This window comes from Loxodonta africana, chromosome 7 (genome assembly GCF_030014295.1).
Source record: "Loxodonta africana isolate mLoxAfr1 chromosome 7, mLoxAfr1.hap2, whole genome shotgun sequence".
NCBI lineage: Eukaryota > Metazoa > Chordata > Mammalia > Proboscidea > Elephantidae > Loxodonta > Loxodonta africana.
The window spans coordinates 65,427,287-65,453,212 of NC_087348.1; the positions used below are offsets into that span (position 1 = coordinate 65,427,287).

General features: G+C 51.0%; 1 protein-coding gene across 1 annotated transcript in view; it reads right to left on the minus strand.

Annotated features, from left to right (window-relative positions):
* KCNC1 (potassium voltage-gated channel subfamily C member 1) overlaps positions 1-25,926 on the minus strand; it is a 51,930-nt gene extending 26,004 nt beyond the window's left edge. The window contains exon 1 of the mRNA XM_010592201.3: positions 25,357-25,926. Within this exon, the coding sequence (XP_010590503.2) occupies positions 25,357-25,926 (570 nt within the window). The remainder of the gene's footprint in view (positions 1-25,356) is intronic.

Here is a 25,926-nt window from a genome sequence, read left to right on the forward strand (position 1 = left end):
GCACTGTCTCTTGATTTGCCTCCTTTGGCTGCTCCTTCTCCGTGTGCTTTGCCAACCTCTTCTCCCCAGCCTTTAACTACTGGAGTTCCCCAGGGTATGTATACTCCTTGGTTCTCTTCTCTCTGGGGTCACCGTTCTCTAAGCTCAATCCCTTAGTGATTTGTCCAGTTTTGTCGTTTAAATACTACCTCCCATTAAAACACCATTAAACATCTTACCCCCAATGTTTATCTCAGGTTCAGCTGTTTTCCAGAACTTAGGACTCACACATCTTCACGCAGAGGTCTGAACTCCTGTATCCCACTCGTCTTCCTGCAGCCTTTTCCATTTCATGAGATAGCAACTCCATCCTTCCAGAACATACTTTCCAAAAACTTTTGAGTCATCCCTGACACCTTTTTTTCTGTCACATGTCACACTTGATCTGTAAGGAAATCCTGTTGGCCTTGCCTTCAAAATAAATCCAGAATCTGACTACTTCATTCCACTGCCACCACCCATGTCCAAGCCACCAACATTTCTCCCCTAGATTATGATAACACCCTCTTAACTGGTCTCCCAGCTTCTAATATTCCTGGTACTCTAGGACCATTCCCAACAGTAGCCAGATAATCTTTTCAAAGTGTAGACCAGGTTGTGTCATTTCTCTGCTTAAGACCCTGTATTGGCTCCTCATTTCTCTCAGAGGAAAAGCCAAAGTCCTCACAATGACCTGCAGGTCCCTACATGACTGAGTCCTTCCTTTACCCTTCCAAGCTCCTCTTCCACCACCATCCTCTCCAGCCACATTGGCCTCCTGGCTGTTTCTCACACAAGCCAGGCACCTGCCTGCCTCAGGGCTTTGTACTAGCTGTTCCCTCTGGCTAAACACCCTTCCCCAGATATCCCCATGGCTCATTCCCTCACTATCTCATGTGGTCTAATGACCACCCTATCTGAAATGTCAACCAGAACCTCCTAGTACTCTGATTTTCTTTTACTCTTCCTTTTTTTTCCATAGCACATATCTTCTAACACACTAATGTTCTCCCAGCTTCACTGAGGTATAATTTATACACAATAACATTCACCCATTTCAGGGGTCCAGTTGGATGAGTTTTGGCAGTTCTCACTATGTAATTTACTTATTTTCCATGTTTATTGTCTCTCTTTCCCCCTTTAGAACATAAGGTCCATGAGGATAGGGATGCCTGTCCATTTTGTTCATGGCTAGATACCATGCACCTAAAACAGTGCCTGGCAAGTGGTAGGTGCTCAATAAATATTTGTTGATTTGAACTCAACTTTCCCATCTGTAAAATGGGGTAAAGCAACCAGCGCAGTGCTTGGCACACAGTAGGCCCTCCATAAACACAAGCCACTCTTATGAGCAAGGTCAGCTAATACCCAGAGAAAAGCAGAAGTCCCAACTCTGCCACTTCTTGGCTCTGTCACCCTGGGCTGGTCATCCACTCTGAGTTTCAGTCTCCTCACCTGTAATGTGGGCTAATTGTTCCTTTCCTGCTGGGTGGTCTTCAAACAAATACTCCCTCTGAGCCTCTGTTTCTATGTCTATAAGCCAAAGGCATTGGGCCAGAAGGTCTTCAAGGAGCCTCTCCTTTGTGACACTTAAAACAGGATTCACTTAACAAAAATCTGCACCACTACATCCCACTTCTTGAGCCCACATGCGTACCCATCGTGCAGAAAATAAAATCAACATGAGTATTACCAAAAAATGAACCAATGTAATTGTCCTTACTGCTGGGTACTGCCCAGTTATAATAACCTTTTGAAGATTGTGGTAGGGCCCCTCTCACTGGGTCCATCATGTAGAATACTCAGTTCCTGCATGGGGCTCACAATGCAGGGGGCGGGAGGCAAGCATCCAACACGCGTATATCTAACATGGGTTAGCTAATTTAACATTCCCAACAAGCCGAGGGGTGCTAATATTACCTCCATTTTACAGACGAGGTAATCGAGGCACAAAGAGACTCAGTAATTTTGCCCAAAGTCAGATAGCTGGTGAGTGGAGGGAGCGGGATTCCAGCTCAGGCAGAGCTCCGAGCTCACAATGCCTCTGCCTAAACCAGCAATTCTTAAACTTTGTTTTCCCCTAAGCAGCAGAACGTTTCTTTCAAATGGGATCTTCTCCAGACCCCAATATTTCAAACAGATCAGAGAGGAGCAGCTCTGATGGAGGCAGGGGATCTCAAGCCCCTATCCAGCCGTTCCTTCTACATCACCTGGCCCCCTCATATCTCCACAGAACCCCAGGACTCCTGGTGGGAGACTTACTGATCTCACCCACCCCCATCTTACAGAAAAGAAAATGGAGACTCAATAATGAGGGTGGGGGTGACTTACCTCACAGCAGAGCTGGCACAGGGACCCAAGAATCCAGACTCCCCCTCTGCCCTGGCTGGCTGTCCCCTGTGACCTGGAAGATCTTCCCCAGCTCTAACACCCAGGGCGCTGTGATTCAAAGATCCAGGGAACTGGGGCCAGGTAGAACGTGGGGCCCTGAGCACCCTCGTCCACCTGCTGCTTGTACCCTTTCTTGGGTCCCACTGGAGCCTCCGCTGAGCCTCTCTGGATCGAGAACTGTCATCCCGGAAGGCCTCCCACCTGTGGGTATATATGCTTGAGTGTACACACTAGAGATGAGCCTGGGGATTTCCTTCCTAGGGGCTTTATTCTGCCAAGTGGAATCTTTCTCTTCAAGATGCTAATGTATGACCATGCTCAAGTTATCTAGCCTCCCTGGGCCTCAATCTCCTCATCTGTAAAATAGGGATAATTGTAGTCCCTCCCTCCGAGGGTTGTTGTGAGGGTGAAATGAGCCTATATTGTAAAGTATTAGGAGGGTAGTCAGCACAAGGTCGGTGTTAGATGTCACTATTAGTGACAGTACAGGTGTGGAGCCCTTCAGAATCACAGCCTAGCTCACTCCCATATCTTAGAACTGGGGAGATGAAGCCCAGATAAGGAAAGGGACTTCTTCAGGGTCACACAGCTTGGAAGAAGATCAGAGCTGGGGTGGCCAGCTCTGAGGATCAGGGCTGGCTCTACCTTAAGGGCCAGCCAAATGCTCCACACTAGTAGGGAAAGGGAGGTCCCTTCCTCAGGAACCAGGAAGCACAGCCACACAAGCCTAGCCCAGCTCCACAGTCCACCTCTGGGAAGGCCATGGGCACCTGTCCAGTGTCGGCTTGCCTCAGTCCCTCTGTCTACATAATGGACATAACAAATCTTGACTCCCTTGAGCCTCCTGAGGAAGAGTGCCTCTTCTCTGACATCCACGTTCTATCGTCTACGTGGGTGATGAGCAGTCATTGGTTCACTGATGCTATATATGCTTGCACTGGCAATGTACAAATTGTTGCTTTCAGACCTGTGTTTAGACCAACACTGACCACACGGACATCAGATCTACACTGGTCAAAGGATCATCTCTGTCCATGCATCTGTGACAACACTGGCCATGGATGCAGCCCCTAATCATTTAGCTATGCTTTCATCAGTGGTGGGCACACTCAGTCAGGCCTGCTTGTTATACTGGCAGTGGGCACAGTGACTGAGAGCAGACCCGTGTCTACACTGGCAATGGGTGCACTCACTGATAGCAGACTTGTATCTACACTGGTGGCAGACACAGTTGCTGGCCACAGACCTGCATCTCCTGGACAGTGGGTACAATCAGTGAATTCCCCACCAGCCATAAGTATGAATGCCTAAAGGAGAGTGGGCGCAGGATCACAAGGATTCCTTTCCAGAGAAGGACAGACATGTCTTCCCCTCCCAGCAGGCTGGCCAGCTGACGGTGCTCCTCATGGAGTTCAACAGCCTGAGTCCTGCCTAGGGGGCAGAACTGGAGCTGGGATGTGGAATTCAAAACCTGGATGCGAGCACTGGAATGTGGACTCGAGAATCTGGGCATCAGGACTGGAATCTGGGACACATGGCGAGGAGATGAGACCATGTCTATTCCCAGTGTCTTGAGATCACTCAAGGTGAGGTGAGCCACTGGCTGTGTGACTCCCAGTGCCGCCCACCCCCACCCACCCAAAGCCCGGGCCTTGCCCAGCCAGCCAGGGTTTAAAAAAGCACCAGGATACATCACTTTATTTTTAAGGGGATGTGATGGGAGGAGACGGCCCAGGCAGTTTAGCTGCTGGCCTATTCAAATATCGGCGAACAGTGACAGTACCTCCAAGGCCTGAAGCTTGTTTTGTAGCCAAGCTGGACAGGATTCAAGCCCCTTCCCCGGCACATGGAACCCTGCTTGGGGTCAGCCCAGAGGCCCTGGCCTGCCCAAGTGCCCAGGCAGGGCTCTGCCTGATGCTGCAGTACTTCCGTGTCTGCCCAAACCAGGGCCAGGGCTGTGGTCAGAGCAGGCTCCAAAGGCCAGGCTCCAGGTGAGTTCTGGGAATTTGGGGACTGCAGCTAGGCCAGGCACCACCCACTGAGCTAGGCTGGCTCAAGGTGGCAACCCCAGGTACTGGCCATTGACTGCCATTTCCCCATCTGCAAAATAAGGGCTGGCCCAAACAGACCCAAGTTCCTCTTCTATCTCTGGGATCCCTGTGTTGCTCACAAGAATATCTAGATGCGAAAGGAGACACACCCTGGCTGCAGGACAAGTGAGGGTAGATTCCTCCTGAAAGAAGAAAGGGCCAAGGACATCTGACCATCCATGGATGCAGCCTTTAGTCCTTTGTTCATTCAATTATCAAATTTACTGAGTGTTTATTTTGTACTAGGCACCCCCAGAAATAACAGCTTTAGATAAAGCTCCCAGCACAGAAACAAGCACATAGTAGATACTCAGTAGTGATGATAAAGACAACTACCGTGCACCGACACTTATCCTGAGCTAGATCCATTCTAAGTCCATCTCATTTATCCCTCCATCAACCCTATGAAGTCCATTCTGTGACTACCATCCCCAAATTTATGAATAAGGAAACTGAGGTTCAGAAAGGTTAAGTAACTTGTCCAAGGTCATACATTTGGGAAGTGATAGATTTCAAAACCCAGTTTTGTCTGACTCCAGAACACCTGGTCTTAACCACACTCCTAGCCTCTCAACAAACATTGTATTGAATGAATGAGTGAGCAAAAGAATGAAGCTTTGTGTTGGTGCATGTGTCTGTGTGAGCATGGCCATCGATGTGTAGGAGTGTGGGGAGCATGTGTGTGCAGATGTTCTTGTGTTTGCATGAGGAGCTTTTTTATGGAAAGACTTTCCCTTGTTGTCTTGGTCTTGTGTGTGCTGGAGCTATACTTAGCTGCAGCCGTGACTGTAATGAGCAGTTAGCGGCGTGCCAGGCACTCTCATTGGGACCTGGTTTCCCAGGGAGATCGCCGGGGCTAGTGTATGTGTGTGGGGGGTGCAGCTTGGTGCTGGGGAACACTAGAGCAGGGCTTCAGAAGGGATCCAGTAGCTTGCAGCTTGGTGCCTTATGCAAATGGAGATAGCTCCAGCTGGAAGAACCTGCTACAGGTTAGCAGCTCAGAAGCCTCCAGACCTTTCTTAGCTTGACCACTGGCCATTTATGCCTATTGTCCTTTCACTGGCCATTGCTCTGCAATTAAAGCTAAAGCTTTGGTGCTCCTGTCTAGAGCCGGGTGGCTGATGGCAAAAATAATTGGGAAGATGGTAGGTCTCGGTATACCTGAGCCACGATCTTCTGGGGCCTCAGCAGGCACACTGTTTGGCTGTCCTCTCCCCAGCCAGCAGATGAGCACTGCTTCCTTGAGCTCACTCCCTCTGAACTGTCAGAGGGACCCACTCACCAAGGCTAGGGCCTTGAAGAAGATCGATCTCCCACTCCAGAACAGACTGAAACCACAGACATGCTCAGCATGGCCTGGGGCCCAAATGCCAGTCTCCCACTCACTCTGCCCTCCAGTGGCCACAGGGAGAGATGTGTCTAGAAACACCCAGGCAATGAGGGCTCTCCTGTGTTATGGGCCTCTGCCTGCAAACTTCTTTCCAGTCTGGCCCTGATTCTCCTCCATCTGAGCCTCTCACCTTTGAAGTATCTCTAAGTGGGTCAGCACACCAGATTAGTTCCAATCACCCTACAGCCCTGGCCCCAGCAACCAGATCTCTCACTCCACAAACCATTCTACCCCCTGCATCTGGCAAACTCACTTTCTCTATACATGTGCTGAGTTGCTCTACCCTGCCTATTACCCTGAAGTTCTCTTCTTCCAAGTCCCTTCCTCTAGGATGTTTTCATCATCTAATAGAGTAGAACTTCCTCTCCCGCCTTGAAGCCAAGTGTTATGGATTGAATTGTGTCCCCAAAAAATATGTGTTGTAAATCCTAACCTCTATCCCATGGTTATAATTCTATTTGGGAATGGGTTGTCTTTGTTATGTTAATAAGACAAGATTAGTGTGGGGTGTTCTTGAGTCAATCTCTTTTGAGATATAAAAGAGATTAAACAAGCAAGCAAGAGGGATGCCAAGCCGCATGAAGATCACCAGGAGCAGAACCTCAAAGAGACAAGAACATTCCTCCAGAGCCGACAGGGTAAGAAAACATTCCTCTAGAGCCAGCACCCTGAATTCTAGCCTCCTAAACTGTGAGAAAATAAATTTATGTTTATTAAAGCCACGCACTTGTGGTATTTCTGTTACAGCAGCACTAGATAACTAAGACAGAATTTGGTCCTGAGAAGTAGGGGTGCTTTTCTAACAAATACCTACAATGTGGAAGTGGTTTTGGAATTGGGTAATGGGTGGAGGCTGGAAGAGTTTTAAGGTGCCTAACAGTTAATAGTCAAAGCCTTGGAAACTCTATGGGGCAGTTCTACTCTGTCCTATAGGGTCGCTATGAGTCGGAATCGACTCGACAGCACTGGGTTTGGTTTTTTTGGTTTGGTAATAGTCAAAGCCTAGATTGCCCTGAAGAGACTAGACTGTTGGTAGAATTATGGATATCAAAGGCAGTTCTGATGAGGACTCAGAAGGAAGTGAGGAGAGCTATAGAGAACGTCTCTGCCATCTCAGAGAATGCACATGGCACAAGCAACAGAATATTGCTAAAAATTTGGATGTTAAATGTGCTTCTGGTAAGGCTTTAAAAGGAAATGAACAAGTGATTGGACAATGGAGGAAGGGCGATGCTTTTTATGCAGTGGCAAAGAATTTGTTTGAATTATGTTTAAATGATTGGTGGAAGGCTGAATTTGTAAATGATGAACTTCGATATCTGGCTGAGGAGATTTTTAAGCAAGATCTTAAAAGGGTCCCATGGTTTCTCCTTGTTGCTTATAGTAAAATGTGAGAGGAAAGAGATGGAATTAAAAATGAACTGTACAAAATAAAAACAAAATTTAAAGGTTTGGAAAATTCTGCTGGACAAACTAAGGGCACATGTCCTAGAATGTGCACCAAGGACGTGGCTACCCAATCTTTTGTTAAAAAGATTAAGCCTGTGACTGATGGATCTAACCAACTATCACAGCAGAAAACCCATCAGCTTAGACTGAAGGGGTTACAGACAGGACGAAAGGAAAGAAAACTGTCTGCTTCTTGGAATTCTATAGGCAGGAAGTAGGCCAAAGGAGCTACATCTGTTGTCCTCCAAGAAAAGAAAACAACCTTCCCTGGAACATCTCAGAGATCAGGAGAACTGTTGTAAGGAGCACAGGAAGCAGGGCCCTTGTGGTTTCAAAGGGTGGGGCCAAGGTCTCCTGGATCTCAAAGGATCTCACCCTACCCAAAGCTGAGGGCCAGAAGAATGGGGCCTGCCAGGGTTGAGCAAGTGGGGTCACCACTAAGATGGACTAGGAGAATGGGGCCACCCAAAGCTGAGGGAGCACAGTTGCCATCCCAGTGGGCCTATAAGGAGTAGCTGAAGCCCAGGACCAAGGGGTCTCCACCCAAAATCCAGAAGGGATGGCCAACACCCAGAGTCTGGAGGGCATGGTCATTGCTCAAATGGTCCCAAAGAACAGAGGATTATTTTCAAGCCTTGAGAGCTAATGTAAATAGTTCTGCTGGGTTTTGGATTCGCTTAGTGCCCGTTGTCCCTTTTTCCCTCCAATTTCTGATTTGTAATGGAAATGTTTACCTTGTGCCTGTTCCACCACTGTATTCCAGAAACAGATAACTTGTAGTCTAGATTTCACAGGCTCACAGATGAAAAGGAATTGTGCCCCAGGATGGAATATGCCTAAAGTATCACCCGTATTTGATTTAGATGATTCAGAAGATGAGATTGTGGACTTGGAGCTGATTTAAGAATTTTGGGATGATGCAATGGGGTGAATGTGTTTTGCATGTGAAAACGAAATGAATTTTTAGGGGCAAAAGGGTGGAATGTTATGGATTGAATTGTGTGCCCCCAAAATATGTGTTGTAAATCCTAACCTTTATGTCTGTGGTTATGATCCCATTTGGGGATGGGTTGGCTTTGATACGTTAAGAAGACAGGACTAATGCCGGGTGTTCTTGAGTCAACCGCTTTTGAGATACAAAAGAGATTAAACAAGCAAGCAGAGCTGGGGGGAAAAGAGATGCCAACCCACATGAAGACTGCCCAGGAACAGAAGCTCAAAGGGACAAGGACCTTCCTCCAGAGCCGACAGAGAAAGAAAACATTCCTCTAGAACTGGCACCCTGAATTCAGACTTCTAGTCTCCTAAGCTGTAAAAAAATAAATTTGTTTGATATATCTATCCACTGTGGTATTTCTGTTACAGCAGCACTGGATAACTAAGACACCCAGTCACCAGAAATTTATCCATCATCCTTCTATCCATCCATTTGTTTATCCATCCACTGACTTACCCACCCAGCTGTGTATCGATTCATCCTTCCTTCCTTCCATCCATTCATCCACCCATGCATGTTCATGTTTTCATTCATTATTTCATTCATGTCTAACACCCACCTGTACATTCACAAGCAAATTTTTGACCACAGAACCACAGCATGATAGAGCAGGAAGGAACATTGGGATTGTTCTAGTTTATTTTCTTGATTTTCAAAAGAAGGTCTGTGATCTAATCCTTCTATCACTTACTAACTGGATCATCTTGTACAAATAAATTAATCTCTCTGGACCATTTTTTCCCTTCATCTATAAAACGGGAGTAATATCTAGTCCATCCACTTTAGCACAATGTGCTGTTGTGAGGCATATTGCTTTGGCAAAGCTTTATTTATTGCTATTATGTAATAGGCACTATCGTTGCTTAAGTTGGTCCTTGTCCTCTAAGAAGTTACCGTTGAGTTGGGGAGATACATAACCTGAACAAATCAGCTGTATCAAGGGCCTGAAATCTGACAGAAAAAGTTCTCTGGGAGCACAAAGGACAGAGCATACTCCTCCAAAAGGGGGAATCAGGAAAGGTGCCAGCAAGTCGGGGCCAACAAAGCTGACCTTAAAGAATGGATCAGATTCAGATGTGCAGGGGTAGAAGAAAAGGTGTCCTTGGTGGAGGGAAGAGAATAAGCAAAGGCACGGGGAGGCAGGGGAGCTACAGTATGTTGGGGAACGGGTAACATGTCTGGAGGCCAAGGGTGGACAGTCTAGAAAGGCAGGATGGGGTGGGATTTCCAAGGGTAACACAACAGGGCTTAGAAAGGGCTGTGGACATGGAAAGGCTTAGCAAGCCAGGACAAACCACAGTGATTCCTAATTCTGAGGCTTTTATTCCAATCCCCAAACTGTCAGGAAAAAAATATCTGCTTGGTGACAGCCAGACCTCGGAAGACACAATTTCTGCTGCTTAGAAGGAGAGCCAGCGCCTGGCATTTCTGACCTTCGTGCCGCTAAATATATCATTTGCGATGGTGGTTCATGCCCCTGAGGCTGCACGGCCACCAGAAAAAGCTTCCATGGCCTCCCTCCCTGTGTCCATGGCTCAGCCAGGGCCTTACTCCACTGGCTCCCCTGAGGGGATTTGAACCCAGAACTGGGTGACAGGGGTTCACTCGGTAGCCAGATCCAACCCCTGGTAAGGCACTGCTGATGTGCCAAGCCGGACTGGGGGACTTTACCGCCTTTACCCTTTGGGACTCACCATAACCCGTGAGGTACAAACTGTCATTCTCACAGCACACGGGAGAAAACTGGGGCTCAGCAAGTCGTCACCTGCTCAAGTCCGTGCACCGGCAGAGGGGGACTGACACCAAGGGATGGCCAGATCCAAAGGTCTGTGCTCGCTCTTCTACCCCTGCCCCTTCCCCACATTTACCTGCCTTTCAGCTTGTGGTCTCCCTCACAGCAGTCCTACTTTGAACCACATTTTCTCCCTCACAAGTTATCTTTCTGCTTCTGGTCTTACTGGATTCTTCCAACATCCCTGAGAGGTGGGTGACACCATTATGCACATTTTATGAATGAGGAAACTAAGGCCCAGAAAGGTAAGGACCCATGCCAAGGTGGGCAGGCTGACCAGGGGCCAAGCCAGAAGCACCCGTGGTAATTTGGGGAGAAGCCCACTGCACAGGGCCAGGGCCTTTGCAGATGACAGCCATGTGGGCTTCCAAGAATCTAGCCCTTGACCTCACCCAGGGCTCTGGTTGACTCCAGGTGGCCCACCAGGCCAGCATGTTCCTCACAGCTGCTCAGAGAGCCCCTGAGGTTGGGCATAAAAAATTCATCTGTGAGCAGCAAGAAACTGGCCCTGCAGGGTAGCTGTGGTCTGAGGGTGCTCATAGCTTGCCCTGGTGATGAGGCCCAAGGGGAGTCACACTTTCCCTCCCTACCGCCTGCGTCGGCAGAGAAAGTTCCCAGGGAGCCACCTGCCAAGGCCTGTGTCCCCATCAAAGCCTCCTTTGCAGGCTTTGGGATCATATTCTCAGACCACTCAGATGGGGGGAAGCCAGCGTCTGCAGAGCATCCTAGAAAGACATCTCATCTGTAAAACGGTGATAACGATGGGAACATATATCTGTGAACACCTGGGCTGTGTACCCTGCCGAAGGACTTTCTCTGTCTTATTTGATTCTCACAACAGCCCTTGAAAGTGGGGAGTCTTGTTATCCCACTCTGAAGCTGAGGTGACTGAGGCTTACCGAGGATAAGCAGGTTGCCCAAGGTCACACAGCTAATAGTCAGCAGAGCCAGGTTTGGACTCAGGCAGCCCGGACTCAGTCTGGCCCATAACCTCCATACCAAGCTTCTTCTCTCAGGCTTATGGTGAGAACCAGGTGATCAGCCATCAAATGCTGTGCGAGTTTGGAAAGGGCTGGCAGGACTGAGCCCTGGTGGTACAGAGGTTAAGAGCTCAGCTGCTAACCAAAAGGTTGGCAGGTCAAATCCAGCAACCACTCCTTAGAAACTGTATGGGGCAGTTCTACTCTGTCCTATAGGGTCGCTATGAGTCGGAATCAACTTGATGCTGACAGGTTTGGGTTTTTTTGGCACCTCTGGCTCCATCACCAACTTCTCTCCAGCACCATATTTACCCTCACCCCCCAGCCTGGTGGCAGCCCTTTGTGGTCCCATCATCTCTCCCTGGGCACAGCTGGCCTTCCTATGGAAAGGACAGAGGTCCCATTATGGCGAGGCAGGAGCTCCCTCCCTCGAGGCCCAGCTCCCTGGAGGTCCAGAGTGCGTAGCCACGAGCAGTACAGATGTGACAGATTAGGGAACCCCCAGGGTCAGGCTGCACAGGAAGCCAACCCACAGGTGGGTGCCCAGTGGGGCTCTGGGGAGCTCTGCTCCAATCTTTCTCACCTGCCACTCTCCCCTGGCTCCCACATCTACCCCTGAGGCTGGCCTCCTGGCTGTGCCTTGACCCCCAGCACACCCTGCCTCGGATCTTCTCCTTCCCTCTGTTCCCAGATGTGCACAAGGCCTCCTTCCTCACCTTCAAGTCTTCACTGAAACATCAGCTGTTCAGTGAGCTTTCCCCACCAGCACTCTAACACTGCAGCCTCCAGCCAGCCGAGGCCCCTTCCCTGCGCTACGTATCTCCATAGCACTTCTCACCACCCAACGCACTATGGATTGTATGCATTCATTTGCTTCTTTTCATTCTCCCTGCACTAGAATGTAAGCTTCTTGAGGGCAGAGATTTCTGGCTGTTTTGTTCTTTGCTCTAACAACAGCCTCTAGAGCAGTGCCTGCCACATAGTAGGCTCTCAATAAATGTCGGCGAGTGAATGAACGGTAACAGCAGCCTCAGCCAGGAGAACTCCTCACGGGCTCTTTATGTGCAGAGTAGCAGGGTGGAGACAGAAGTCTCTTCCTGTCACTGTGGAGTAGAAAGGGAAGAGTTGAGGTGGGTGAGCATCTGGGGCGGCGAGGCAGGCCCTGTGGGTAAGAGCCAGGGTGAAGCAGGAGTGGGGGCTGCCAGGCTACCAGGGAGGGGTCTGGGCTGGGCCAGTGGAAGGGGCATCTGGGGCCCTGCACAGGCTTGAGAAAGTGTCATTTGGCTTCCATGGCCCCGGCCGAAGCTGCATCTCAGCCTGGGTTCAGTGAGGCTGATTCCACAGGCCCCCTGAGCTCAGCTGTCTGGGCTGCCCTAGCTAATATTAGCCTGACCCCACCCAGCCTGGCGTCAGCCTGGCTGGGAAGTCCAGCTCCAAAAGGCACCACCCACTGGCACCAATAGGAGCCTTCAGGGCCTGTCCCTAGGCTCTGGCCACTCCTTGGGTCTGCCTGGTCCCCACTGCTGCTCCTCCCCATGCCCAAGCATCCTCTTTAAAGAGGACACATTTCAACGGCCTGACCCTCTACTCCACCCGCCAGCCCCACTGCACTGGTGCACTTGTCAGCATCTCAGGTCCCCATGCTTGACTCTGAACCAGTGCCTGATGTCAGCAGCCCTCTGTACCTCTCACCAGGCAGGCACAAGATCCATCACCCATCTATCCCTCCTTCCCTACTGCACCACTACACCTGGGGAGGGAGGCAGAGCAAGGCCGAGCAGCCCCATTACAACAGATGGGGAGACTGAAGCTGGGGAGGGGGGCTTCCCACATAGCAGCTGACCGCAAAATCAAGATAAAATCCAGGCCTGCCTCCCAGGGTGATACACCTGATATCTGGTCCCTGGGAGGCAGACTCTGGAAGAAGGAGCCCCAGGGACCAAGGTACAGGAGGTGACCTCTAGTAGAGGTGTTTGGAGGAAGCCTGGAGCTAAAAGAAGTAAGTGGACAGCGGCACTGGAGAAGGTTTGAATCTTTGAGGGCCAAGAGCTGGTAAAGAGGAGATAATGGAAGCCACAATAATTAAGCACTTTTATGTTGCCAGTTCTGGGCTAAGTGCTTAACACATTTAATCCTTCCAATTTCCCTATGAGTCAGGTGCTATTAACATCCCTCTCTTGAGCCACAGATGAGGGAAGTTGTCCAAGGTCACACAGCTAGGAAGTGGTGTGGCCAAGATTTGAATGCAGGATGCTTGGCTCCAGAGGCTGTGCTCTTAGGAGACAACTGGGCTTTGAAATATTTCCAACGTCATGTACCAAGAAAGGTAGAGCCAGCGGTGAAGTTCATGCACTTTCTAATGTGTGGCGGAGGCTCAAGGCTTGGCATTTGTCACAAAAAAGCATCCTTGGCCTTCCTGGGGAAGAGTCTGTTTTGCAAGTCAGCAGACAATGCCTACAATTCACAGACACAGCTGAGAAAGGAAAGCAAAGGATAATGAGAGAGGAAAGGGGATGAAGAGAGAAGGAGAGGGACGGAGAGGTAGAAAAAGAACATGGCTAGCCTTCAGAAGAAACAGTCCCAAGAGAAGTTCCACTCAATATCCCAATTTCATCATCTTAATAAGAGTTTGTAATGAGGGCAGTGGTGGTTCGGTGGTAGAACTGTTGCCTTCCATGCGGGAGACGTCGATTTGATCCCCAGCCAATGCACCTCATGTTTAGTCAGTCATCTGTCTGTCAGTGGAGGTTTGCATGTTGCTATGATGATGAGCAGGTTTCAGTGGAACTTCCAGACTAGGATGAACTAGGAAGAAAGGCCTGGTGATCTACTTCTGAAAACCAGCCAATGAAAACCGTATGGCTCACAATCGCCCGTTTCAAAACAGTGTTTCATCTCATTGCACATGGGTAGGGGACTGACTTGATGGCAGTACCAGCAACAACAGTAAGAGCTTATTCTGGTTTGGAAAACAGTTTCTTGGACTCTGAGCTCTGGTTGTGGGTGGTGGCTGGGCTGACTCAGTGTGAAGGAGGAGTGTGGAGAGATGGAGGGGCCAGGATGTGAAATGACCTCATCTGGCCCTGAGTGCTGGCACCAGCAGACAGGGCCTACCCTGATAGGGGTCTGGCCCCCCAGTTGGGACACTCCAGCACACCAGCACTGCCCCAGCCTCTGCCTGTTCATCACTGCTCTAGGCTTGGGGGATGGAAGGGTTATGTTCACAGGCAAAGCAAAGGAGGAAGGGGTCCACCAGCAACAGGCTCAAAGACATGGTGTCAGTGTCTGACCTAGGACTTGAACTCAGGCCTCCTTATCCACTCTTTCAACAAATATTTATTTAGCACCCATTATGTGCCAGGCCAGCTGTCCCTGGGTGGCACAGTTTGTGCTCAACTACTAATCTAAAGGTTGGTGGTTCAAAGACTGCCCAGTGGAGGTGTGGAAGAAAGCCCTGGCAATCTGCTTCTACAAATATTACAGCCAAGGAAACCCTATAAAGCAGTTCTACTTTGTAACACATGCGCTTGCCATGAGTCAGAATCAACTCGATGGCAACTAGTTGGGTTTATGTGCCAGGCCATGTTCTGGGTACCAGGGATAGAACAATGAATAAAAGAGAAAAAAAATCCCCGCCCTCATGGAGCTTATATTCTAGTGGGGGGAAACAGACAATAAATGAGGCAAATAAGTAAAATGTATAGTATGTGAGATGGTGGCAAATGCCAAGGAGCAACAGTAGAGCAAGAAAGGGAGGAAGGGAACAGAGAGGATGACATCCAAATGCAGAACTAAGGAGGTGAGGGGGTGAGTGTCTGAGGGAACTACAGGTGTACAGGTCCTGAGGCAGAAGCACAAGCAGCGTGCTGGAGAAAATCAAGGAGGCCAGGGTGAGTGAGGAAAAGAGAGGCAGCAGAGGATAAGGGAGGTTGTTGGGGAACTCACATGGAACCCTGTGACCCTTGCAAGGACTTTGGTTTCTCCTCTGAGTAAGTCCGAAGGCACCAGAGCAGAGGAGTGCCTTGGTCTACTAGCATTTTAACAGGACCACTCTTGCTGCCATGGGGTGAAGAGATGGGGGGAGCAGGCCAGAAGCAGGGAGGAACATTAGGAAGCCTTTGCAGTAATCCAGGAGAGAGAAGATGATGGCTTCCATCAGGGAAGCAGCAGTGGAGGTGATGAGATGTATAGCCAACAGGATTTGCTGATGTGTGAGAAAAAGAGAGGAGTCTAGGATGAGTCCACGGTTTTTCCAACTAGAAGGATGCAGTTGCCACCTCCAGGCCCAATCACCCTGCCACCAACCCCTTGGCACAAGAGAAGATGAGGATCACCCGTGCAGCTCTGCCAACCTGCACAGCCCCATCCAGCCCTCTCTGGGTCAGGATGCTTCCCTTGGAATGGGAGCCACTGCTTACATCAACACTTCTCAGACTTTAATGTGCATATGAATCATCTCAGCATCTTGTTAAAGTGCAAGGAGACCTGGGGTGGGGCCTGACATTCTTCATTTCTAACAGGTGCTCAGGTGATGTTGATGCCGCTGGTCAGAGTATCACACCTGGAGTAGCAAGAGCTCATGACATGTCCCAGACCCCACTGCAGGGATTCCTCCTCACTGAGCATTAGCATTACCTGGATGTGGAGTAAAATCCTGATTCCTGACCCTTTCCCAGGCCAAGAACTGGAACAGAATCCAGGAGCTGGAAATTTTTGAAGCTGCCCAGATGATTCTGAGGGTCAGCCAAGGTTGGGAGTCCTCCAGCAACCCCTACTATGGCCATAGCAGCTATCGCTAGCTCCCCTCCCCTGGCCCTGGCCCCATCCAACCCTACACTCGTCCACTGCACCCCTGTGTACAGCGCCCCTACACCATCAAATTGGCCCTGCTGCCCCTGCTCCAGTTCCTACAGCCCAGGGCAGCGTCTCTCCTCTGAGTGTGCCTTTCTGCAACTCCCTGATGGCAAACCAGGGCTTCAAACTGGTTCAAATTGGTTCAGTCATGGCCGACAAAGCAAAATCAGAACAGACCTGAATTTTAATAATTTGAGTGAAGCTGAATGATAACCGGAACAGGAAAAATGACAGGTGGAAACCCTGGAATGGGAGACTTGGAAGAGGTGCAGTGAGCCCTTTTGGGAGCCCAGTGCGGGAGACTGGATTATTGCTAGGACTGTGAAGAGCGACATACATTCAAAGTGACACAGTCAGCCGGATGCCATCTTTGAGCTGGGCATCGCTGTTTCCAACCCTACTGGTCAAGAGATTTGGTTGCTATGCAACATGCACGCTGTACTTGTTTTCTAAGAGAGAGATTAAGTTTCTAGCTGGGCTTCGATCCATAGTTTTTCCTGTTCCAGTTATTGTTCCAGTTCACCCACATTTAAAAAATTTGGGTCCATTTGGGTTTCGCTTAGTTGGCCATGACTAAACCTGTAAGAACTGGTTCTAAAGCCCTGGGGTAAACAGCCAAGAGAAGAGCCTGGAAACGAAGGCAACAGGTGCTGCCTGCTGGGGCTGAGCAAGCACACCTTAAAGAGCTGGTGCCCACAGATGTGTGCTGCTGACAGGGCGGGGTGGGCCTATCATGCCCATGAAGGCTCACAGGTACCTAGCACCAGTGCTGGCCCCAGACAGGTATATGATTACTATGCCTTGAATGAATGAGTGAAAACAGTTTGAGCAAGGCTAGATGCACGTAAGGGAACCTCTTCAGACCCCCTCCCCCTGTGCACTGTATCCCCTTGGTGCCAGGACCCTTGCCAGGAGAGCTCATACATGTTCTGGGGAGGAGGGTAGCAGGCCAAGGATGCAGAAGGAGAGACAGGGAAGGACTTAGTTCCCATGACTCTTCTGGGAAGCTGAAGTCCTAGAATTCTTGGACTCCTGGAATGTGAAAGCTGGAAAGGGACTTAGAATGACCTGTATATTTTGCAGGTGGAGAAACTGCAGCCTGAAGGGGTGATGGGACTTGCCCAAGGTAGCCCAGTTGGCTTAGTGTGCTAGCTCCTGAACTTGCTCTGGCCCAGTTCCCTGATGCCCACAATCAGGGTCTTGCCTGTGGCTTCATCTCTCCACATATCCGGGCTGGTCCTTAATCCTGATGGTTTGCCAGTCCTCAGCTCCAGGCCTCCAGAACTGACCCACTGACCTCAAGCTCCAAGTCATGCAAGCCTGGTGACTCCATGCCCAACCCAGACCCCTCACTACCAAAGGAGGAGGTCAGCGTGGACTGAAGCAGTCAGGCTAGACTTTAGGGAGCTGAACCCCGAGCAATGGATTGTCGCGTTCAGCCAAGGGTAGAAAAAATGCTGCAGTGAAGGGAACAGATGAGTAAAATCCCAGAGGCTGGAATGAAGGCCGAAGACGAGGAGGCCAGCGAGGAGCCTGGCAGAAGGGAGCAGCAGGAGACATGGCCAGGCTCCACAGCAGAAGGCCTCGAATGCCGAGCTGAGGAGGAGCCAGCATTCCTACCATGCATCACCTCAAACAGGAATAATTTCTGATCTCCCCAAACCCTCTGCCACTTCCTTCCAGGCCATATGGAGCCCCAGAACCTATATGTATGGGGGGGGCCGTTGAGGTACCTTCTGGAAATCCTCTTTTTGGGGCTGCTAGAGCACTCCCTTAGTCCAGCCAGACCCAATTCTCACCTGGTACCATCCATGGACAAGAACTTGCTGAGAAGGAGCCCCAGGCAGGTTGTTGGGAAAGGGCATGTGATGGAGGGAGAGACAGGATCAGATGGAAATCCAAGCCTGGGGCACAGCAAGCCACAGAGCCCACCACCCCTGTAACACCAACAGGAGGCAGTACTGAGTAGTGATTATAGACAGAGCTCTGTGTTAGACAGGCCCAGTTCTGAATGCTGGCTCCCATGCTCACAGGCTAAGTGACTTTGGAGAAGTTACTTAACCTCTCTGAGCCTTATCAGATTCATTTTCAATACTGGCATGATGATAATAATTCAGTCTCATAGGAGTTTTGTGAGAATTAAATGAGAAAATGTATATCACGCCTGTAAGACTTGTCTGAAACATAATAAGTGCTTTACTAAATATTAACTATTATGACTGACTCAAGGAAGGAAGGAGGTTCTGGAAAACCTTGCTTAAGGGATGCTGAGGACAGGATTTGGGGCCAGTCTGGTTGACTGGCCTGAGGAGGTCTCAGCCAGCTATGCTGGGCCCTGGGAGGGGAAAGGGAATCGGGAAGGGAAGTTAACTGCTTACTCCCAGGGGAGGAAATTAATTCGACTAGGTAAGAGGACTACCACCCATCTATCAGTTTGTCATACTGTGGTGGCTTGCATGTTGCTGTGATGCTGGAGCTATGCCACCAGTATTTCAGATAGCAGCAGGGTCACTCATAGCAGTCAGATTTCAGTGGAGCTTCCAGACTAAGGCAGACTAGGAAGAAAGGCCTGGCAACCTACTTCTGAAAATTAAACAGTATAAACCCCATAAATTACAACAGCATATTGTCTGATACAGCACTGGAAGATAAGCCCCCTAGACTGGAAGACACTCAAAATACACAGTAGCCTCAACAATGGACTCGAGCATATCAACAATCATGAAGGCGGTGAAGGACAAGGCAACATTTTTTCTGTCATACATGGAGTTGGCATGAGTTGGAGCCAAATCTGACAACAAGGTAAGAGGAAAACAGCATGGCCAGGTGGGGTTTGGTTTTCTTTTAAAACTGAGAGCCAAAAGAAATACCAATGGCCACGCCCTGGGCTGAGAAGGCTGGGCTGTGAGTTTGAGTCTCCCGGATTCCCTGTGTGGTTTTGGGCAAGAATTTTCCTCTCCCTAAGCCTGTTTCTCCTCCATTGGATGAAGGCAGTGGCTAGAGGTGGCCTGGGGGCATCCGTCTCACTCCAACAGTCCCACACACCAGGAAACGTGGTCCCTTCCACCCAAGTGGTTCCCCTGAATAAGGACTGGGCAGCAAACTGTCCCCAGAGCCTTGCAGGCCCCCCTTTTCCTCTGAGATTGCACCCAGAGAGGGTGCAGAGCGGTGGCCAGGTTGGCCCAAGGGCTGACAGGAGGCAGTGGCTCGAAGCCTTGACCTTTTGGTCCAGGGTGAATGCTCCAGTCATGGGACAGCTCAGAATAGCCGGAGACACTATATGCAGCTGTCATGGGAGGCCCCGAGATCCTGGGCCCAGGCAGCAGGCCCTGGGAGGAGCCCCCACCAGGGCCCTTTCCCCACCTCTGAGACAACCCACCTCCTTCTAGGGAGGTTCAAGTCAATTTTCTCTAGAGCTCCTGGCAGATGCCAGGCGTCCTGTCCTGAGTCAGGGAGCATAAAACTGTCCCCAGTACACCACACTCCAAATATTCCCTGAGGTGTCGGGACCTGAACCAGCCCCCCAATTAATCTGTGACCTTGATTAAACACTCCTCTCTGGGCCTCAGCTTCCTCAGCTGGCATAATAACAGCTCCTATTACATTGAGCACACGACGCTTACAGTCTGGACAGGGAGACAAACCTGAATCAAGCGAGGCAGCTAATGAACATTTTATTCTAAACGAAAGCTTTTTTTGACAGAGAGGACCATGGTTCTGAGCCCTCACCTGGCCTGTGGGGTCCTAGAAGGCAACAATGAAGAAGTGATGTTTGAGACAGGATATGAAAGGTGAAGAGGGGTAAACCAGACGGAAAGAGTGCTCCAGAGGGTACAGCACAGGCAAAGGCCCTGGGGTAGGGAGAACCTAGCACATTCGAGACACTGAAAAGGAGGCCAAGTGGCTGGAGCTCAGAGAGTGATGGGAAGAGCCAGGCCAGAGGAGGCTGGAGAGGCAGGCAGGGTCTGAGAGGCTGTGGTACAGGCAGGAAAGCACTAAAGGGTGTTAAGCAGGCAAGACAGTGATCTGACAGATTTGTGAGCTGAAAAGACCCCTGTGGTTGCCAAAGTGGAGACTGAACTGGAAGGTCCAGACTAGAGGCAGGAGAGCAATCAGAAGGTTGCTGGAGAGGTGGACCAATGGGAAACAAATGCTGGCTTGGACCAGGATGGTGGACATGGAGACAGAGGGATGAGAATAGGGTCTAGAGATAGTCATAAAATACAGTGATAATACAACCAACAGAAGTAATAACAGAAGCAAGCTTTTCTGAGCACTTACTGCATGTCAGGCCCTTTGGCTCAGGGCTCTTCACATATCACCTCAGTAAATCTTTACATCAATCCTCTGAGGGTTACTTCATTTTAGAAATAAAGAGGCCAAGGGGCTGTGACCAGGAGACGCTTAGTTTCCAATTTTCATTACCAGGAAGAGGGGTGTTGGAGAGAGGAGTTGGAGGTGCCATTCAAAAACATGAGGACCCCTGGCAAAAGACCATGGGAAGGAGAACACTGAATAGGGGACATACTGTGGTGGGCAGCACTTGAGGACCCAGCTCCTTCTCCCCTTCACATGGTGGAGGCTCTGAAGGTGAGAGGGCAACTGCCTAGGAAGTCTCTGATGGCAGTTCTGTCCCCACTTCCTCTACATGCCAAGACAAGGCTCCAAGATCCCTGGGTCAGCTGGGACCAAAGGAAGAAACAGAAGTCAGGCCAACTGCTGGCTGGACTCCTCATTGCAGCCACCAAGTGAATTTCCTTCCCAGGGAGTTAAGGAGGAGGCAGGGCTGCATCAGGGTCCAAAGAGGTGGGGACAAGGCAAAGAGAAAGAGGCATGGGGTCAGAAAAGAGGGGAGCATTGGGGTAGGCAGAGGTGGGCTTCCCCAGCTTGAAGATCATTTGCAATTTCTTGCAATTTGGAAGGGCAAGTGACTCTTGAGGACAGAAGTGTCACGCACACGCGTGCACACACACACACACACACATATGGGGGACACCCTCTGGCCTGAAGCTCAAGGACCACCCTTGGCCCTGGCCTGACACAGAATGAGGTTCCTGGTGATGACATGCAAATCACATACAAAGTCAAGGGCCTCAGACCTGAGCCAGCCTCTAAAATGGAGGAGGGTAGGTTTCAAGCCAGAGCTGCCCACAGCTGCCCCAACACACCCCTGCTCCATTCTAACCCCTCCAGGCCTTTTAATGCTTGCACTGCCCATCCCCTGCCATCTGCCTGGTTGACTTCTATTTGCCCCGCAAAGCTTGCCCCGGCATTGCCTCCTCTGGGGAAGTTCTTCCATCCCTCCCTCCAGGTCGGAATCTGGTAGGACTCTGTACTCCCATGGCCCCAGGAAGCCCCCTCACAGCCCTTACCACACAGTGTCATCATCATCCTTGTCTTGTATGTGTCTGCAGCACCCACCTCAGAATAAAAGTCAGGCTCATCCTATCCCAGCTTACCTCCCCAACCCTCACCCTTTAGACTGGGTGCCCAGAAAAGCATAGAGAGAGGGGCCAGGGCACCAGCTGCTCCAGCTATCACTGTCACCCCCGAAGAGCTCAGGTGGGACCTCCTTCCCCTGTCAAGTAGTCCTTATCTTCCAGGGACAATACCAAAGCTGGGGATGAGGTGGCAGCTCTTCAGGGAAAGGTGATCTCACCATCTGGTCCACAAACCAACAACTAGCCTGAGCTAGAACAGTATTTCTACTGAGGATGGGAAATGGGGAGCAAAATTCCTCATTAAGGCAGCTGTCTAAGTCTCAGAGAGACAGCAAGCAGGAAGCTGGCCTGAGGCACGCTCATATCCGGGCGCACACAAGGTTTCTCTCACACACAAGCACACACAACAACACTGACACACAGGCCCAGGGTCACACACACACAACAGTCACACACAGGGCCTTATACACACAACCTTACACACAGTCTCTGTCTACACCTCACACATACACATCCTGTCACACAGTGACCCCCCACACATACAGCCTCACACACAGGGCCTCGTGCACATGCACACCCATACACATACAGATGCAAACCTTCACATATATATACACTTTCACACATCCCACACACAGCACTACACTCACACTCACCTCAAGTCTCTCACACATTCTCAGAATCTCTCACACATACAGACAGCATCTCTCTTACACATACAGTCTCTCTCAGCTTCTTATATACGCACTCTCTCCCACACAATCTCATTCTCACACACAAAGTCCACCTCTCTAAACACACAGAATCTGCCTCTCACACATTCACACCGAACTTCTCTGACAGAGACTCTCTCACACACTCACAGAATCTCTCACGTAGTCACCGTCTCACCACACACACACGCACACACAGACACACACCCAGAGTCTCATTCACACATATTTTTATTCTCACACACGGACTCTCTCTCACACACATGAAGAGTCTCACACCCACACAGACTCTCTTATACACACAGCTTTTCTCTCATACATACAGCTTCTCACACACATATACGACCACACACATACAGGACTCTGGTCTAGAATCTAGAACAAAAATTTAAATCCTGGCCCACCAATTTGAGGAGGCTTGGTGCCCCATGAGGGGGAGGGGTAAACAAAGGTGACAGCAACGGCAGAGCAAAGATGGAGGGTGGGAGGGAGGGCGGGCAGAAGGCTGGTCCCTGCGCAGATGAGCTGCAGAGAGGCAGCGCAATGCAGCTAGGCCAGCCAGGAGTGCGGCGGGAAGCCTGGGTTCTAATCCCAGCTCTGCCCTCAGTTCCTGTGTGCCCTTGGGCAGGTCCCTCCCCTTCTGGGCCTCAGCATCCTCATCTGTCACTCAAGGGGATAGGAAGCGACTACAACCTCTCTGTAGAGCTACCTGGGAAAGAAGGTGGCACAGATAGGCTGGGGCTGGGGGTGCCTTTTAATACCCATCTCCATAACCCCACTATATTGTCCAGCTTTTCCCTCAGAGTCAGATCTTCAGTGAACATTCACTCAAGAGAATCAAGACTTTTCTGTACGGTTATATACACCAACAAAACCCCAAACCAAACTAGCTGGTCCATTTGTCCATACTGGGTGAAGGCCATCCATAGCCTAGGAACGTCAGGTGGGAGGAGATGAACAAGGGAGGGGGCTGGAAGATGTCCTGCATGACCCCTACCTCTCTGACAAGGCACAGAGCCCTAAAGCTGAGATCAAGGATGGGGAAGGGGGTGGGGGACTCAAGCTTTTGCTAGGGAATCAGGAGGGTAAGAGGACAATGAGGAAGTTAGACCTAATCCTTGCTTCTGGGGGGCCAAGGGGTAGGGGTGATGCTGCCCAAGGTCAAATGTAGGCTGAATGGGCAGCTGCTCTAGCCCAAGCCTTTGCCCAGCCTGCCCCCCTCCAACATGCGCTGGTTCAATCTCCCAGTCCCCCCACAGCTCAGCCACAGCTTCCAGTTACATAATCCTCTGGCTGAGGGGGCCTGTGTCAGGAAACGGGAGGAGAGAGGAAGCCTCTGAGAGCCCCAGTCCACTCTGGGGAATGGAAGGGAGCTGGTAGACAGCTCAGAAGAGAATGGGTCCCTGGATACCTGGGTTCTAGTCCTTCTTGGCTTCTAGCTCCCTGAATGACCTTGGACAGGGTCCTCAGTGGCAAAAATCCAGGGGCCTGGCTCTCTCCCTATTCCCACCCCTTCACACACACACCTGTTCTAGAATTCAAGGTATGACTCTGATCTACTGCCCCACCCTCATATATTAAAATATGGAGTGTTTTATCCCAGTAACCAATCTATCATGCCTGTGCCTCAATACAGCCTTTCCCTGCCTTGTGGGAGTCTCAGTGCCCCTATGTCCCCTCCCCCACTGGTCCTCTGCAGACACTTCCACTCTCTCCCTAGCCCCACATCTCACCCTTATGGCTCTTGCTCAGGCTCCAGTGGGCAGGACGGAAGGGATGAGCAACAGTAAGGACCAGAGAGGCAGAGGCTGCGGTTTGCCTGGTAGGAGGTTGGTGGTGGGGGGGGGGGGTCTCACACATGGGGGAGGGACTTTGCTTTAAATCCAACTGGGCTGAACTCTGCCCCTTGGTCTCATGCCGGAGTCCCTGCACAGGCCTCTGAGGACAGAGCCCAGAGCAGGCCAGGGGTTTCTCTCCCGCAGTAGGGGCTGCTACTGGTGTCTCCCTTTGGGCTCAGCTACTAGCAGTCCAGCAACAAAGGTTCTCAGAGCTCACCAGAGCCCCTCCTGCATTTTGCAGATGAGAAAACTGATCCAGAGAGGCCACCTGGGGGCCAAGGTCAGCAGCAGGGTGTTCTTTCTCTCCTGTAACAAGCTACTGTCACTAAAGGGGAGTGTCCTAGGAAGACACACCCACCTCTCACACACACCTCCTTGCGGGTTCCCCCTAAGGGCCCACTCCCTTCCTCTCCACAGGTCTCAAAGCTTGAGCTCAGTGAACCCTTCCAACAACTCCCCTATTGACAAGGAGTGAGGACAGTCTCTGTTCCCAGGAGCAGGTCCCAGAGGGATCACCCCTCCCCCCACACACACCTGGCATCCCAGCCCTACACCAACTATTGCGTGTCATCGAGTGGATTCTGACTCATAGCAACCCTATAGGACAGAGTAAAACCACCCCATAGGGTATCCTAGGCTATAATCTTTACGGGAGCAGATCACCAGGTCTTTTCTCCCGCTGAGCTGCTGGTGGGTTGGAACCTCCGACCTTTTAGTTAGCAGTCCAGTATTTAATCATTGTGCCACTAAGGCTATCAAGCTATGAATTAGCCATAAAGATGCCCCTTTGACCATCTCCTCAGAGCTGCACGAGGCTGCTCCCCGGGGCAGGGGAGGTCTGTCTGTGTCAGGCCAGGCATCAGGCCCTTCAGTAGCCCTGTCAACTGGAAAATCCCCTTCCCTGGGTGTGTGCGTGGGGGGCTCCCAGTTTCCTTCCCCAACCACAATCTAGAGGGCAGTTCTTTAACACACTTTCCTAATGTACAGGGGCAAAGACACAAATATGCACGCACAGGTGTTCATGAACACTCCAACGTACACACATGCTCACTCATTCCCACTACATACTTCACCCACCCTAATACACACCACCACACTTAACATAAACATGCACAATCCACTCATACACACAAACACACCCATTCAGACTTACTCATACATACTGAATTCAGAAATACAGACACAAGCTCTCACATACATACAAAATCAGTCACTCTTGAAAAAAGCCACCCTTTCTCTCTTACACACCTGCACGCGCGCGCGCGCGCGCGCGCGGACACACATACACACACACACCTCATTTCTGAACTCCCTGGACGCCGGTTCTGGAATCCACCTTTGCCCGCGGGGAGGGAGAGGACGCTGCTTTCCCAGATCGCTCTTTTGAAGGGGCTGTCACTTACTCGCGCATAGCGGGACGAGTAGGGGTCCTCGAAGAGCGCCCAGATGCGCGGCTGCCAGCGGCGCCAGAAGCCGCCCGTCCGCCCGTCCGGGGAGTCGCTGAGCGCCAGGCGCTTGGTCATCTCCAGCTCGTCCTCGCCGTCGCCCGAGTCTCCGGGGCCGTCGGCGTCCGCGTCGTCAGCGCTGTTGTCCAAGGGCGCGCCGCCGAAGCTGTCGAGCGCCTCCTCGGCGTCGCGGTGCTGGCGGTACGTCATCCAGCAGCAAGGCTCCACGTCGGTCTCGTCGATGCCCCAGAAAGCCAACTCCTCCTCGTAGAGCGGCCCGCACACGTCGGCCGGGCAGTGCAGCTTGCCGGTGCGGTAGTAGTTCAAGATGTGCGCGAATACGCCTGGGTGGCGGTCGAAGAAGAACTCGTCTGCGCGCGGGTCATAGTCGAAGTGGCTGTGGGCGTCGGGCTCAGCCAGCCAGGCGAGCCGCGTGCCGGGCAGCGTGCGCAGCGTCGAGCGGTACGTCTGGTGGCGCGTGCCGCCCACGTTGATCACGATGCGCTCGCTTTCGTCCCCTTGGCCCAT